Source organism: Anolis carolinensis, chromosome 3 (genome assembly GCF_035594765.1).
Source record: "Anolis carolinensis isolate JA03-04 chromosome 3, rAnoCar3.1.pri, whole genome shotgun sequence".
In the NCBI taxonomy this organism is placed as follows: domain Eukaryota; kingdom Metazoa; phylum Chordata; class Lepidosauria; order Squamata; family Dactyloidae; genus Anolis; species Anolis carolinensis.
Genome location: NC_085843.1, coordinates 225,213,288 through 225,231,220, shown reverse-complemented (window position 1 = coordinate 225,231,220; position 17,933 = coordinate 225,213,288). Strand labels below are relative to the sequence as shown.

At 36.6% G+C, this 17,933-nt stretch overlaps 1 protein-coding gene across 2 annotated transcripts in view; it reads left to right on the top strand.

The window, feature by feature from the left end:
* Window positions 1–503: 503 nt before the first annotated feature.
* Window positions 504–17,933, top strand: part of rbm20 (RNA binding motif protein 20) — a 154,162-nt gene continuing 136,732 nt past the window's right edge. Inside the window, exon 1 of one of the 2 annotated variants that reach the window (XM_008106620.3) lies at window positions 504–1,023. In XM_008106620.3, the coding sequence (XP_008104827.1) occupies window positions 875–1,023 (149 nt within the window). In that variant the 5' untranslated portion in view covers window positions 504–874. The remainder of the gene's footprint in view (window positions 1,024–17,933) is intronic. The other variant, XM_008106619.3, reaches the window with a different exon arrangement.

Here is a 17,933-nt window from a genome sequence, read left to right as displayed (position 1 = left end):
AGCTGCGTGGAAGGAGCCCGAGGGCCCTTCCACACAGTCATATATCCAAGAATATCAAGGCAGAAAATCTCACAATATCTGCTTTGAACTGGGTTATCTGAGTCCACCCTCAGATAAGGTGGGATTTTCTGCCTTGGATATATGACTGTGTGGAAGGGCCCTCGGGCTCCTTCCACGCAGCTGTAAAAATCCCCATTGATTTGTATGGAAGGAGCCGGAGAGAACCTGATTTTGCCCAAGAGGGCTTTCTGTGCCCGAGGCTGGATCTACACTACGACATAATCCAGTTCGAAGCGGCTAATTTGAATTTTACATGGCAGTGTAGAAGGGGCTTCGCCTTCTTTGGATTTGGGGGGGGGGGGGGTTCCCCTGTGCGCCCCAAAACCCCACCAAAGACGAGAAAGGGCGGGCGGGGGCTGCGCGGGAGGCCCTGAAGTGGAGAGCGGGAGAGGCATGGGCCTGTGGCAACCCCTCAAGCAGGGCGACGCGTGAGGGGGAAACGCCGCTCCTGTTGCGCCCGAGACACTCTCCAGTCCACACGGAGAGACAGTTCGGGTCCTCGTGTGGGACATGCGTGGCGGTGTCCTCCTCCTCTTTGACTCCCTTCGCCTTGAGGGGAAAAGGTCCCGGAATGGCCGGGGCGTGAGGAGCGAGCGAGAGAGCGCCTCCTCCTCCCTCCTGCCTTGGCACCACCGCCATAAATGCTTCTCCTCCTCTCCGCCTCAGAGGCACGCAGCAGAGGCGCCTTCTTCCAAAAGAAGGAAGGCGAGAGAGAGAGGGGGGAGACTGAGACGGGGGCCTTTGCCGCCTCCTGCCAGCGGGGGAGGCGGACCGGGGCCTGGCCGGGGGGCTCGAAGGGTTCCCCGCGGCCGCCATGAACCAGGCCCCGCACCCCGGCAAAGATGCCCCGGCTGGAGGAGGAGGAGGAGGAGCTGGAGGAGGAGGAGGAGGCATGGGCCCGGCCCCGCCGCCCGCCAACCCAGGGATGCCGCCGCCGCCCAACCTGCCCCAACTCATCCAAAAGTAAGCCTCCCCACGCGCGGAGTTTCACCCAACGCGTTCCCGCTACTCGTTACTTCCTCCCTCTGGGCTGCCAAGATTCTGCGCTTTGTGCCTTGGCGCAGGGATGGGCAAACTTTGGCCTTCCCTCCAGGTGTTTTGGACTTCAACTCCCACAGTTCCTAACAGCTAGGAATTGGGGAGATAGGGCGGGATATAAATACAGTTTATTATTATTATCATTACTACTACTGCTACTGCATTGTGGATTATCTACTTGATATTCTGGATTATTTTTCTGTATGGAAGGACCATAAGTCCCCTTCCACACAGCTGAATAAAAATCCTACATTATCTGCTTTGAACTGGAATATATGGCACTGTGGATTATTATTATATTGTGGATTATGTACCTTGATATTATGGGTTATTTTTCTGTATGGAAGGGCCCTAAGTCCCCTTCCACACAGCTGAATAAAAAAACCCACATTATCTGCTTTGAACTGGAATATATGGCACTGTGGACTCAGGGCCCTTCCACACAGCCATATAACTCAGAATATCAAGGCAGAAAATCCCACAATATGTACTTTGAATTGCGTTATCCGTGTATACACTGCCATATATTCCAGTTCAAAACAGATAGTGTAGGATTTTATTCAACTGTGTGGAAGGGGCCTAAGATAACCCAGGCTTCCCCCACACAGCCCTATATCCCAGAACATCAAGGCAGAAAATCCCACAATATCTGCATTAAATGGAGTGAACTAAGTTCACACTGCTATATATCCCAGTTCAAAGCAGATAATGTGGGATTTTATTCCGCTGTGTGGAAGGGGCCTACTTTCCTAAAAATTGAAATAGGCTTCCTCTCCTTTGCATTTTGCTTCCAGAAAGAAAGGCTCCATGGAAATCGTTTAGGTTTCAACAATCAATTGCAGTCTCCTCTTTTAAAAACAGTATTTACTTATTTCAAATGTTAATTCTCCTCACAAAGTGAAGGGAAATTGTATTACTTGCCTAAAAAAGTGAAACAGGCTTCCTCTCCTTTGCACTCTTCTTCCAGAAAGGCTCCATTAACATGACATTAGGAGGGTTGCTTCCAATGTTTGTTATTCTCCTCTCAAAGTGAGGAAAAATTGACAGGCTTTTTCTCCTTTGCACTGTCCTTCCAGACAGGCTCCATGGAGGGTTGTTTCAAATGTTAATTCTCCTCAGCAACAGGACGCTCCTGAGAGAGATTTTGATTTGTTTCTGAAAACAATGAAACAGGCTTTCTCTGTATTTGCACTAGCAGAAAAGTGACGGATAGGGTGCGTATTTCTCTCTCAGGGCACATACATACGTTTTATTGATTAGCCTGTCGGCCGTATCAAAACATTTGACAAACATATTTGCACATACAACATACAACCCCCATTACAACCAAAGTTAAAATAAATAAGCTGTTAACAACAAGGGGTCAAGATCCTGAACTAGTTCAAATATCTGCATCACCCCTACAATTTACACCAATCAACTCCAAATGTGCAGTTCTCAGCTGAGTTGCTGTAAATAGAAAAAGGACAATTTTGTATGTTATTTTAGCATTCTGGCCGGCCAATAAAAATGTAATTTTTATATAAGGATTCCAGTGTGTCTTTTGTATAATACTTGTCCCGAGGTATTGGTTTCTCTCTTTCTTATACAAGTTACAACTAAATAGTACATATGTGAGATCTTCTCCCGCTGCAGCTCCACAGATACTGAATCGTTCATTATATGGAACTTGGTTAAACTTCCATGTTTGACCATTGTATCCAGCTGTTCAAATCTAGTTCTGGTAAATACCCTCCTGTCTCTCAAGGCACTGTTCCCATGTCTCAAGAAAGGTAATTGGGAAGGTTAATTCGTATTTTAAACTCCTCGCAAAGGACTTTGCCAAGCAAAAGGGGCACCCCTGAGAGGGATTTTCTTTTATTTGTAGGCATTCTTCATCTTGGGAAGCCAATGTGGTACAGGCAGCCCCCAAGTTGTGAACAAGATAGGTTTTGTAAGTTTGTTCTTCAGCTGAACTGGTTGGATAGCATAGGGTTAACATCTCTGCGGTGTTTGTTTTGCCGTCTGTGTCCCTGTCCAGAAAATTTCACTTTCTGTCTCTGTGATCATTGGATTTTGAAAATATTGGTTTGTTGTGGAAACAAGGATTGGTGAGAAAGCTTAAGCTGGGTACTGCCTGTATTTCTTTAACAGGGTTCATTCATTACTCTGCAAGACTTCCTGCCACCCTTTTCTTTAAAATTAGCAATTATTTAGGTTTCAGCTATAAATGTAGCCTACCCCCACTTTAAAAACAATATTTATGCTGCACGTTGGTTTTCTTTTGCTTTTTAAATCGAGCTCATCCAGAGGCCTCGACTTTGAAGAGATGGGCCGAAATGCAAAGAAATGGCATTGATTGAGCACTACTGTATCTGTGGAAGAGGAATGTTAGTAATTTCAGTACCAAGACCTTTAATAAGACAATTTATTGTAGGCCATCTTGTGTTGCTCTAATATCGACTCATTTCCATTCACAGTGAAGGGAAAAGAGTGTACTGTGCAAAGTCAATGGATTGTTTTTCCTTTTATTGAGAGGCAGCACTTAATGGTCAATTGGATGAACTGAAATTTTTATCTGGAATAGTAGATGGTATAACATGCAAATATGATAATTACAGGTATATAATGCTTATATGTGTAGGGTAATTTACAGGTATCGTTTGCAAGCATTTCATCTGTCTTTTCATAGCAGTCCTTTTAAGACAAATCCAGGCTCTGTTTTGGTCAGAAATTTTTTCAAATTATGAATTAGTAGAATAACAAACATTGCAGTAAGATCCATAAATGCTATGATAATAGAAGGTGAAGATTCTATGATTCTAAGCGTAAGGATTTATTATATTGTAAAAAAAGTCAGTGTTTATATTATTCAGCAGTTCCCACTGGAAGTATATTTTGTGTGTTTTTATCAAGAAAGAAAACAGGTTTCTTAGTATTGCAAAATCAAGCTAGACTTCTTGATTAAGTTGGTGCTTTTAACACTTTATTATAGGAAGATTGTTAAAGAAAACCCAGTATTGATGTTTGGATGCCAGAGGTATTATCTTAGAAGGAAAATTCTGATTCCCACAGAGATATTTTAAAATTTTTCCTGTTAAAACAGTTCCAAATAAATTTAAAGCAGTTGAAAGCTTGTATTCTTTCCAAATATTCATAATATAGGTAGTAAGGATGACTTTAGTTTGATGCAGTAATGGGTGCTCTATAAACTGATGGTGTCTAAGAATATGCATTGTTGTTTTGTTTTGTTTTTTCCTTTCAGCATTTTGTATGTTACATGGTTTGGTTTGAAAACAATTTTTGTATACTGAGCTATTATGATAGGGGCAGAAGTATATTTATGTGTCTTTTTGTACGAACGATTAAGAATGAACACATTTCTACTGTAAATGTTTAATTTCTTGATGTGTGTGCATTATCATGATGCCATGTAATATCTAAGGAAGCAAATTCCAGTAGGATGACTTGCACTTCTGACTTGTATTGAGAATGATGATATTATAGGCCTTAAAAATGTAGTGTGGTATATTAGCGCTCAACACCTAGGTACTATAAAGGATTGTACATGTTCACACGATTGAAAAATGATAGAGTGGGGGAAGAAAAAGCATATATCAATAGTATTTTTGACAGCTTTAAAGTGCAGCCGTATTCATGTTTACTCTGAACTTCTATTGTGATTAATGGGCTTCCTCAGTAGTAGGGGCATTTATTAATAGAGCTTCAGAAAATCCTGTGATAGGATGATCTTAGGGTTGTCATAAGTCAAAAAGAACTTGAAGGCACATTAATAACAAGTTCTGCAACATTAGAGTGTTCTAATAGCTAATTTCTATTCATGTTTCCTCAAAGACAAGTCATATTAAGTTCTATGAGACCTGTTCCAAGGAAAATGTGTGCAGTCTGTAACTATATGAGAAACATTTTGTTTGTAAAAATTAATATTAACCACTATATTTGTCTTTAAATATTTGAATTGAACAACATGGAATGTTCCAGCCATTCTCAGTCATGGTGGCATAGCATAAAGTAACAAATGTCAGACACTTCCTTCTATAGCAGTGGAAACATGAGCGCAGAATATGTAACTGCGCTGCATAATTTAATCTTTTCAAGCATGTTGATATAATAAATTTGCTTTAATTGTAGCTATAGTAAATGATAACTAGTTGTATTTTCAAAGTTCAGTATTCGATCTACTTGTATCACAATCCTTTGCAGATGATGATGATGATAATGGTGATGATGTATTTTTATTATCTGTCTCAGGAGTGTACACAGTGGGATTAGTTTGGATTATATCTTCATAAATAGCTCTAGAATTGTAGTTTCTGTGTTGTATTTTGATAATCAAAGTATATATTGATTGACAATAGATAAGAAAAGTATTTATGAAACTAATTATGCTTATTGAATCAAAATAAACTTTAGAGTAGGTCTTAAAATTCCTCATACCATTGATTATTTTTCACAGATAGATAAATTACCAAAATTACTTTGCTTGTAGGGACTTTATAAAGACGTTGTTGTTCTATATTAATATTTATATGGTTGAAGCAGAAGTTAACTGTGATACAGACATACAGCAAATGCTATTACAGTAGAGTCTCACTTATCCAAGCTTCACTTATCCAATGTTCTGTATTATCCAACACAGTCTGCCTTTAGTAGTCATTGTTTTTGTAGTAAATGTTGCAATGTTTTGGTGCTAAATTCATAAATACAGTTATTACTACATAACATTACTGTGTATTGAACTGCTTTTTCTGTCAGTTTCTTGTAAAACATAATGTTTTGGTGCTTAATTTGTAAAATCATAATGTAATTTTATGTTTAATAGGCTTTTTTCTTAATCCCTCCTTATTATCCAAGATTTTCGCTTATCCAATGTTCTGCCGGCCCGGTTATGATGGATAAGTGAGACTCTACTTTATATACAACTGTACAAATGTGAAAGTATTGATATTTCTGGTTTTAAAGTTTGATTTGTATGGTGAATGGGCTCAATAAATTATATTATTTGCATTTTTAAAATGTGTATTTTGTGAAATCACTAAGGATATATAGCTAAACTTATGTATTGATTTACATTATTCTGGGAATTTGGTAGTTTTAAAATTAGATTGACAAATTATGGTTCAGGCAGAATATTCTTACATTTCCTATGAAAGGCTATTTTTAGTTTGTGGGAAAATATTTTGTTGTTGTTGTGGAAGAATGATATGTAAGTAAAGGTACAAGTGTTATATTATGAAACGTGAATACATATCAAATAAAATTATTATATTTCAAAACCAAATTATAACAGTTTATTCTGATTTCTCAACGTAGGAGATGTAGATTTGAATTTTCACTCAGATTCTGAAGCTATGAAGCTGACTGAGCTTTGGGCAAGACATAATCTTTCAGGCTAATGTGGCTGTTGCCAAAAAATGGGCAAAATTTAATGAAATGTCATCCCTCTAAGGTACAAGTGGATACCAACAGCTCTCCAGATGTTGGTGCATTGCTACTTCTTTCATCCTCCCAGCATTAACCAGGCTGCCTAGACTGACAACTAGAGTGCATGATCATGAAGATCATAGATTTGTTAGACTTGCTTAAGAAATAGAACTCTAATCTTGGCTTTCTAATGTTATTTGCTACATGATAATATAGAATATATTAGATACACAGGCAATCTTCCAGTTGCAAATATCCGACTTACAAATGACTTATAGTTAAGAATGGGGGTGAGACAACAGGAAGTTAGAGAAATCTACTCCTAGGAAGGAAAATTCACTCTTGAAAGAGTTTTAAAAATTCAGTTATCACAGGGACAGAAAGTGAAATCTTCTGAATAGGGGCACAGACAGCAAAGCAAACACCACAGGGATGTTAACCCTTCCCTGTGCTATCCAAAGCATGCATATATATATATATATATATATATATATATATATATATATACACACACACACACACACACACACACACACACACACACACACACACATTCTTTAAAAGTACCTGTTCTGACGTACATACCAATTCGACTTAAGAACAAACCTACAGAACCTATCTTGTTCCTAACTTGGGGACTGCCTGTATTCTAATCTGTTAAAATATGCCTGGAAGACATTTTTATTTTATGTATTGTAGTGTCTAATGAAACAATAAAAATACAGTGCTTATAGTCCAATATAGTAGAGTATGATCAGAATATGGAAATACCCTATGCAGACATCCTTGCTCTTGTCCCTAGCTTGTATTGTAAGCAGGTCTGGTGGGAGAAAGGGGTTAATAATGGGGGAATTGTGTACTCTCATAGTGGGAGGAAATACGAAGAATGCATGAAGAGACAGGATTGTTCTTTTACCAATGAATTTAGCTCTCTAATTTATATCTTCTAGTTGTAATATTTTTTTTAAGTGGTGACGAATTCCTTCCTGCAAATGCCAACATTTAGTATATTCAGTGCATTTCTCAAAAACGTTTATTTCAAGATCAGCTGAATACTTTACTATTGATGTATCCACATATCTCTATATATGTATGTGTGTATGTATGTATATATTAGCATTTGTAAGACTTGAAATGAACACTGGTCATAAGCCTCTTTAAGTGGTTTCATGATCTATTCATTTAAATTGCAAAGGAAAGGACATGCTTTCTTTTTTCCCAGTGAAATGGGGAACCAAAATGTCTTAGCTAGGTTAGTAAGTGCCTGAATGTTATTTAAAAATATTTTTCTAATTTTGATGTAAGAAAGATATTCTGCTTTTTCATATGCAGTATTTACCTCATACAGTGATTTTGTGGAAATGAGGTTAGCTTCATATATGTTTTTACGATGTAACAGTCCGGCATTACTATCTTATGCTTATGGTCATATGATCCTCTTAACTTTTTAAACTTAGATAAACAGGAGGTAAATCTCTTGTCATAGAAAACCGTGACAATAACATATTACGGTGAAAAGAAAATATAAAAAAATGACACTTGGTAAGACTAACAAATGGCAGAACTAATTGAGCTACATTTTTCTTTATGGTGAGCTGTACATCTCATTTTTTTCTCACCATATGTTAATGTGTTCATTTTGTTCAGCACGTACATGACATTGCACACTTTTTATCTGCTATATTGACAGTGATTAATGAAACAATTAACCACAACAAAATTATTTTTTAAAAATGCCACACAGTTATCAATGAGCATGGTAATTCAAACTGAAATGTGCTATATTTAAAAGAAATATAGGATTTGTGTACAAATTTGGATCCACTCTAATTTATAGTCTTAAATTTTTCTTTCATCCTCTTGCTGTTCAGACAAGCGTATGTGACTTAATAGTTTCAGTGCAAGCCTGGACATAATGGATTACAGAAAGAATTGGCTTCTGTTGTGGGTTTTCCTGTGGAATGTGAAATGAAATATTCAAACAGTCTTCTGTAGGATAAGATATTGGCCACATAATAAATTTAACTATCATGGTGGAAATGTTGAGGAAAGGCAGAAATACTATAATAATAAAATAATTGGTTTTCTTTTATAGCATGTGGAATCATCAGAAAAACTACCCCTTCTGTCTAATTTATATTTTATTGTTAGTTCCAGTCACTATGTAATTTGGAATAGCCCTCTAGATTTTGATGGTTTTTCAGGTTGTAAACAGGAAGAAGAAATTGAAAAATCATCTCTAAGTATTCCTCACCTAACAAAACTGTATGAAATTCATAAGATAGCTGTAAGTTGATAGGATACTTGAAACTACTGTATATACAAACAGAAAAGTATCATTGATCTTCAAACAGCTCTTTCAACAAATTTTGTTTATCATATACTAAAAGTACCTTATTAAGCATAGTGTGTAACCTGTATATGCCAAGGATAAAAATTATGAGGAAAATGGACACAACAAAAAATACAATGATATCCACATTGTAGCATCCATGGCCAACTCAATGGACAGTGCTCCCTTATCACTCAACTAAAGTACAGTCACATAGCTAGGGGAAATCCCCCATTAGAGCTGACCTCCAACTCAATGAATTTGAGATGACCGAGGCTGGATCTACACTGCCCTATATCCCAGGATTTGATCCAAGGTGGCAGTGTAGGCTCATATAATCCAATTCGAAACAGATAATCTGGGATCAGATCCATATACTTTTAGTATAGGATAAACAAATCTTGAAATCAGAGATTCACCACCATTGGTGTACTCATGAAGTGTATGTTGTCTGAGCCAATCAGGAGAAATGTTACAAGGACCAGTAATTTGTACAGATAGTATTCCTTTTAATAATGGAATTATTTTGACCTTGCTGTTTTACTTGACTACTCAGTATTGCTGGTTTCAAGTTTACTTAGTCTTCTCCTCTGTTTCCTGACAATTGTCTGCCTTATCTGCCAAGGGAGCAGCTCCATTTCACCTTTGATCTCTGTGACTCTTTACTCTGACTAGACTTGACAGAGAGTGAATAGGTCAGTAGGTTAAGACTTGGTAACAATTTACTCCTTTCTGTTAGGGTCCCATTGTGAGGCTAGTGAAAGAAAATGAACTGTAGTAGTATGCATCCATATTGGAGTGTGTGTTCACATACATGTGAGAATTTTATTGGCAAAGAAGCAGTATTTACTGTAAAAGAAAAATCGGTTAACAGCACCAGTGATGAAGAGAGTACAAAAAGAAACATTTGTGAGGTTGCCTGCTAGGTATTTGGCAGTGTTCATGGTACACGACAGCAGGATACTTCAATTACTCCCATGGCTCTAAACTAGCTTGTGCAAAATTCACTGCATTTTTTTTTCTTTTGTAACATGTAAAGTCTGGAGAGATGTCCAAGTTTAAGATGGCATATTTTGGATAACCAGCCAAATATTATGGGTGCTTGCTTGTTGCTGGTCATGCTGTGGGCCTCTCTTGGAGTTTATGTGAAACTAGGCATTCAGATTGGTTAGTTACTGTATATACTTGAGTATAAGCCTAGTTTTTCAGCCCTTTTTTAAGGCTGAAAAAGCCCCCCTCGGCTTATACTCGGGTGAGGGTCCTGGTTGGCTTATATTTGGGTCAGCTTATACTCGAGAATATATGGTACATTTATTATTTTTCTCTATTATTATTGGTATTATTACATTTATTATTTTTCTCTATTATTGTTGCTACTATTACATTTATTTTACTCTATTTTATTATTATTAATACATTTATTACTTCACTCTGATCTTATTATTATTACATTTATTATTTTACTCTATTTATTATTACATGTATTTTTCCTGTATTTATTATTATTATTACATGTATTATTTTACTCTATTATTATTAAAAGGATAATAAGCACATTTACATTGAAGAAGATGAGAATATTGATTTGATCAGAGTTGGACAGTCTTGTCTTAAATTTGAGCTTTATGTAAATATTCAAAAACATTAAACCTACTGATGGTTCAATTAATGTAATTTTATTGGTATCTGTTTTTATTTCTGAAATTTCCCATCCTCGGCTTATACTGGAGTCAATGTTTCCCCAGTTTTTTTGTGGTAAAATTAGGTGTCTCGGCTTATATTTGGGTCGGCTTATACTCGAGTATATACGGTATATATAATCTGTTAAATATCTATCTTTATGTATCCTTAGATCAGTTGGTTTGTATAGATTCTTGTATTGTGTGAAGTGTCTATTTTTGTCATTTTTTGTAGTCTAAGGGCCCTTCCAGACAGACCCCAAAATGTAGGACCTGTCAGGCTTTTTACCTGACTTATCCAAATGATGCCTCAGGTAAAAGTGAATTAATTCGAAACAAAGCAGTTTACCTGCTTTGTTCCAAAGTAATTAATAGCCCTTTAGATCTGGGCCTTCCTGAAAGGGCCAGGTTTAATGGGGTATTGGACTTGTGGGGACTCATGCACAAGTAGTCTGGGACTACCCAGGGGTGAGTCCCCACTGCCATCTCATACCTTTTGGGTTCCTGGATCTCAAAGGTATGATATAGTGCCCACCCCCTCCCCAGTCATTGTGGAGGCGGGAGGGAGCTGTCACTGCTCAGTGACACCGAAGCCAGTTCAGTACCATCAGATGCCCACCCTTACCATTCCTTCCTGTTCTCCTGGTTGCAGCAGTCTCCAGAAACAACAGGAATCCTGCTGGTCGATATCTGCCTGCAGTGATGTCAACCAGGGACCAGACCAGTTGGGGGGGGGGGAAGGAATCACCCCCTCCTCTCCCCATCTTCCCCAGTCATCCCAGCTGAAAAGTGATGAATGACTGGCAGGGCCCCTTTTGTGCCTGGGGACCTCCACAACAAAGTGAACGTGAGGAGAAATTGTCATCCCGTGTTCCCAGGCTGCCCAAGACTAGGGAACACGGGATGGCTGTATGAACAGTATAAGCTGGTTCTGTTTCAGAACCTACCCAGTTGTTTATATGGCTCAAGGTTGTTGGCTGCTCCACATTCTGGGGCAGAATTCAAAGTTTAGTGTGTAGTTTGGCTACCATAAAGCTGTGGTCAGTGTAGATGTTCCCATTGTCTCAGCAACAGGTTTGAGACAGTAGGCTTATGGTAGTTGGTCTATGACCACCCATTCCCAGTAATGCTCTTTTGGGGTGGTTCTGTTGTTGAATACAATTTTATTGGTGTACCCGTGAAGTTCTTCCAGTAAATCTATTAGGAGAGGTCCATCTCAAGATGAGCCACTGCAGTATGATTCTGGTATATTCTAAACCTCTTGTGGTGGTGCATTTTGCTTGTAGGAATTCATCCTTGAGATTATATTTTTTGTCTTTCAACTGTTGTAAGTTTCACTGGATAAACTTTCCCCCTCTTTAACACAATATGCTGTTGGGCTGTAATACAGTAAATTAGAAGAATTTAGACAGAGTTTTAGTGAACTGTGAAATATCAGGTAGCTGGGCCAGAGTATGAATTGTATGGAGTACTTGTAACAGAGACTATAGATTTTTCAGATTACTAAAAGCTTCGGCCAGATGTATTTCCTTTAGCTCGTTGTTTTTAATCCCTAGAAAAAGAAGGATATGCTGGATTGTTAATGCATTTGTTCATTGTAATTATATCTCTAAAAAGTATTTGAGAAGGGAAAATGTAAATAGATTAATATTACAGTTTAAGATCACCTTTGGTTTATCAACCAGGTATATGCTCCCTAAAGAAAATGTGTTGTTAACCAAAAAATCTGGGATCAGTTTTCCATATACAACAATTCATGTATTTCTTAGCTGTTGAAAAACAGTATATGCTGCTCAGATAATTAAGTATAAGTATAATTATTCAGAGATTTTCTGGAGAAAAAGCTAGATGCATCATGAGTGTTGGAGGCCTTTTAAACGAATTAGAAAGATATTATTAATTTTTCCCTCTTACCCTCTTTTAAATGGTTTCTATTAGCACTTTTTAACATTCACACCCTGTTCATGTCCTTTAACCCACCTATTTGCACTCCACTCTTTCACCACCTGGACATTTGGCACATTCTATGCCATCACCACCCTGCTTCCTTCTAGGGATGATACATCATGCTCTTTCTCCAATTTACAGCTTTATTCAAGGTCATTATAATATGTACAGTAGCTTTATTTTGTATTCTCAGTGTGAGTGTCCTGTCTTGATTATGAGTTTTGATGCTCCCTTTACTTAATTCTGAATTAGAAATTAACTTTCTGGAATTAATTTATGACCCTCATCTTGTTTATTCTTGGACTCCCAAGTATTTTTGTTAGAATCCTATCCTTTTAAAGTCCATTTTGTATGTTAACATATACATTAGTCAGCAATATAATATTGAAGTGCTTGTTTTCTGAATTAGTATAGCAAAATACTCACTTTAGTTCTGTATTCTTTTTAAGGAATTACTTTTTAACTTTCGCAACATTTGTAGTTTGGCAGTTTTCTGAGTTAAAAAAAGGTTTTGGTGGATTTTTTTTCTTTATCGTTTCACCCATATATTTACTAAATTATTGATATACTGACAGGGTGATTTGTCTTAATAGAATATGTTATTGATATCATTTTAAACAAAGGACTTCAGTAAAATAGTGCAGTTTATCTTCTTTTTAAAGGGGTTTCAGACCGCTCTTCCAAAAAGGATATTTTGTTCACTTCTCCACTCCCCCCTATTCTAATGTCATTCTGTCTTCTGTGTCTACTGAATATGTTCAGTTCTCAGTGAATGTTATAAACCAGAAATTACACACCAGATACACCAGAAAGAAAGTCAATATGCCAGATAAATATAATTTCTGGTTGTTTCAGAGTTACTATGGAAAGTAGGCTTAACTAACACTGTACCTTGTGCTATACCATACCATAAAGTCGGTGTCGACTTGATATTAATATTGCAATACAGATTAAAATCAAATAAAGACAGATAAAGACAAACTTAATGTAACCGTTTTTCTGTATTATATATGTATTTTAATTTTTTATTTAAAGTTTTATTTCTTCAGTATTTTTGCCAGTTATTTGAAAGTTCCAGTTGTTTGAGTTCTGATTAACTGAGAGTTTACTGTCTTCTATTATAGGAGCTTTTCTATAATACAAGTGGAAAGAGGATAGTATGAATGTCAGATTTCTAGTAAAGAGATAATTAGGCTGCTAATCCTGTGAAACTTCTTTATATAAAAAGAGGTCTTAAACAAAGTATTTTGTGAACATTGGAAAGTGTGCCTTGAGCTGTACTAGAATTAGCTTTTCTGTCTTATTCCATCTATACATGAAAGCTGATGTTTCCAGGGGAAAAGAGTGATCTTAAAGGCTAGGAAATAGTGGGTCTTGTTGGCTTCAGGACTTTATAAGAAGCTACCACAGTCCACATAAAGCCCCAGTGCTGCTACTTGGTCGTTGCGTATTCAATGCACAGAGACATAACAGCTCAAAAAAAATGTTGTTGAAGGCTTTCATAACTGGAATCATTAGGTTGCTGTGAGTTTTTTGGGCTGTATGACCATGTTCCAGTAACATTCTTTCCTGACGCTTCACCTGCATCTGTGCCAAGCATCCTCAGAGAATTGTTCAGAGGTCTGTTGAAAATGAGGCAAGTGGGGTGTAATTCACAGCAACTCAGCTCAAAAATGTTAGCTAGAATGAATTAAAAAAAAATCACTCGTACAATATAACTTAAGTACAGTCTTTCCTGTCATAACATGATCAGTTATAGGGCATATGGAAGTGTAGCCTATGGGATGCATGTAGCCCCAAGGTTTTATTAGGATCCATTTTTAAAAGTGTCTGAATTTTTTGATCTTCAAATATCAGCTAGGGAGCATGGAGAAATCCTGTCATGTTTTTTATTCCCTTCCCTACTGTTTTAAGCACAGAGCAGGTCTATTTTTGAGAGTAGAGAGATTCACATTTGGGTCACTCCCTATCTTAAAAAAACCCCCTAGAACATGGTGAAATTGCCACCCATGTGTTTAGGGGGCATTTATGTACAACATTTATTTTGCAGGAGTACAATAGTGCTGTTGAAATCTCCTAAGGGCCAGTGGTGCCCCCTAATTTGCAGCACTTGTTCACTCTAGTCTTAGGAGCACCTCAGTCAAGATCTCATTATTTGTGGAGACTTGCACTGTCTTGTTTTTAAGTATTGAATCATCTGACAGTTTCAAAGAATGAATAGCAAAACACTTTGACAGATTGTATCCACATTTATTCACAATTCACTTAAAAGGGAATGGCTTAAAATGTAATTTTGCCATCATTTGCTATCCTTGTATTTGTTAAGTCCAGCCTTCAGTATAAAGACTGTATTTCTAATTCATTGCTACAGGACCTGTTTAAACATGCTGGCTTCAAGGCAGCATTTCGTGCACAGTACATATTCAGAATTTCATGTACACACATAACCTTTTTGTGAATGCATGGACAGTGACAAATCTTGTGTCCATGGAGTATATTTTCCTCAAAGTTAATAGAGAATTTCTCTGAAATGCATGACTTTCTGTTACATCCAATGGCTGCTAAAGGCGTTTGAAGGTAAATGAATTTCAAGGCTTTCTGTCCTCCAGATAAATTGACTTGTCCCCTTTTTTATTTCCTCTAGTTTCTTTTTTCCTGTGATATTATTATCATGTTTCCTTACGATCTTAAGCAGAAGTAGTATTGCTAAGAAGACTGTTTAGCTATTTCTAGAGTTTGATCGAGTTGTTTCAGAAAATTGTCAGAGAATACTTCTATAGGCATAATGTTTGCATATTTACTATACTGATCTGTATCCAGTGAATTTTCTTGTTTTTAATTAATTGAATTTAAACATGAATGCATAAAATGTACATCTTCATACCATACAGATAAGCCAAAACACAACTTGCCAATATCTGAATTTTTCATTGTAGTACACAGATTAAAAATGTGTACAAAATTGCAATGCTAAGGGCAAGCTCCATGTAAAAGTGTACATAAAAAGTGTAAACAAAAATACTTTGGTTTAAATGCAATTTAGTTCAACTAGTATAGACCTGTTGAAGAAATGGAGTTGACTTACCATGTAGCAATTGATTGAATTTACCAACTCTACTTGAAAATAACAATTGAATTTGGGCTTTTATTGAATGAAAATCCCTTGCAAAACTTGCATATTTGGAAAATTGTGAACAAATTTGTATTTATAAGGTTAGGTGTGCTTGAAATTTACATGAAATTTGATTAAAAACAAATTTACAAACTGCTATAGAAATTGGACACAACATACTTAAGATATGAAAAATCGGTGAGTGGGTGAAATCATGCTTGACGGATTGTCTGTCTCTTCAAGTTAAGCTGAAGCTGTTGCCCTTAAAAACTTTTGCACTTTAGCAGCTTTTTATTAGCATATAGACAATGAATATAGCAAAAACAATGGAATTTTGTTTTCCTCTTTGAGGGTTGACAAAGAGAAATAACTTTTTATTAACTGTATCTTAATTTTAAATCCTTCAGTCCTTTTGTGCATAAGGTAAAACTGAAGCGCTTCCATAAATCCTTTAAGCTCTGTTTCTGTATTTCATGACATGTGAAAGCAATGAAAAAGATACCATCATATATCAATCAGCAGAAAGAAAGAAAAAAGATGGCTGTCACTGACCTTTTAACTTAAATGTTTAAATTCTCTGCATCAGCAAAATGTGATGCCTTCAGCAGTCATTGCTATTGATCAAATTCTGTTTTAAGAGGCTATTTAAGATAATGTTTTTGTTTCATTCTGGAAAGTTTATTAATTATTGTACTGACAAAGATGCTGAGAAAATAAAAATAAATACTTGAAAAATAAAGATTTTCTTATAAATGTGACTTTCCAGATGTTTTAACATGCCAATTATAAAGCATTATCTTTAAGAAGGGGATCCAATGTAAAATTTTAAAAAGACGCATATTGTTACCAATTGTTGCAACAGTAGCTTAAGTAGACGTCATTACTCTCATACCAAAAACATGTTCTCAACATCTTAGTACGGATGAATAATAGTTTTGATCTAAATCAGCGTTAAAAGAAGAGATTGAGAGAAAACAGTTCTTTGCGAGTTCAGATTTCAGTCAGTCATAGGTGGGTGTCATTGGCTATTTATAATGTGATTAGGGAAGATGCCTCCTCTTGAAATTACGAAGCTTGTAAACTACCCTTTGATCTGTGAAGTGTCAGATCTTGTAATTCGTAATCAAATTAGTAAGGTCAAGGAATATGGAAACAGATGCTACAGTGGCAATTTTAATTTGGATCAAATGGATTTGTGCCAGAATCTGTTTGCAATGTCATTGTGACCATGCTAAGTTGGTGGAAACACTTGTGGAATTCTCTCTTTAGAGAGATTAGACTGACAATCTCTATTCAATTTCAGTCAGTCAATTAAAATATTTTTGATTTATTTATTTATTTACAACATTTCTACCCTGCTTCTCTCAACCCTGGAGACTCAAGGCGGCTTTACACATAGGCAACTATTCAATGCCTCAAAAAATGAACAATTAAAATAAACATTTTAAATAGCATTATAAAATACATTAAAACGTTTAAAAACATTTAAGACACTACCATCATTATTAACCACGCTTCCACAATCGTAATCCAGGCCGTTCCAATAGTCATTTCACATAATTCCATATCTGTCTATTGCACAAGATCTCCAAAGGCTTGATCAAAAAGCCACACTTTCACTTTCTTACGGAAGGTCAGTAGGAAGGGGGCTGATCTAATATACCTGGGGAGGATGTTCACAGCTGTTCAACCTTTTATGATTTTAAACATGTGGTTCATTTAGTCTCTGATTGCTTTGATATATTGCCTAACTATGTTTTATGACATTTTTGTCAATAGAAAAACTAAAAATGGAATACTTTCATTAAATACTTAGTAATTTCAGAATGTACTACAATTGCATTTTGAGACTGATTGACCTATAGCAGTTAGTAAGAACCTTCTCCCAATGCTGGGGTAATACAGATATAACTGTGGCTACAAGAGTTATTAATAGAACATGCTGCATTTCTTTCATATAAACATACGGTGAGTACTTTGCTGAGGAAAAAAAACTGCTCTGCCTTTCAGTATTTAGGGCCACTTCATCATCTAGCTAAAATTAAAAAGTGAAGTCATGCAGTTCTTGTATTCTATTTTTATTCTGTTTATGCATGTGAATGTGAATGCAAAATCTTCCTTTAGGATTCTGCTAATCCAATTAGCCACTTATTCAAAACATTCTTTTCTCATGTTACTGTGCTCCAGCACTCTAAACCTGCATGATAAATTTACAGAAAAGCTTTTCATTTGAATAGGCATTTGTCACTTCTGCTATAATTTTTATTATAGTTAAGAATGTGGATCAGGCAACAGAGCCGTATTCTGCTTTTATTACCCCCCCCCCCCCCCCCCAAATCAT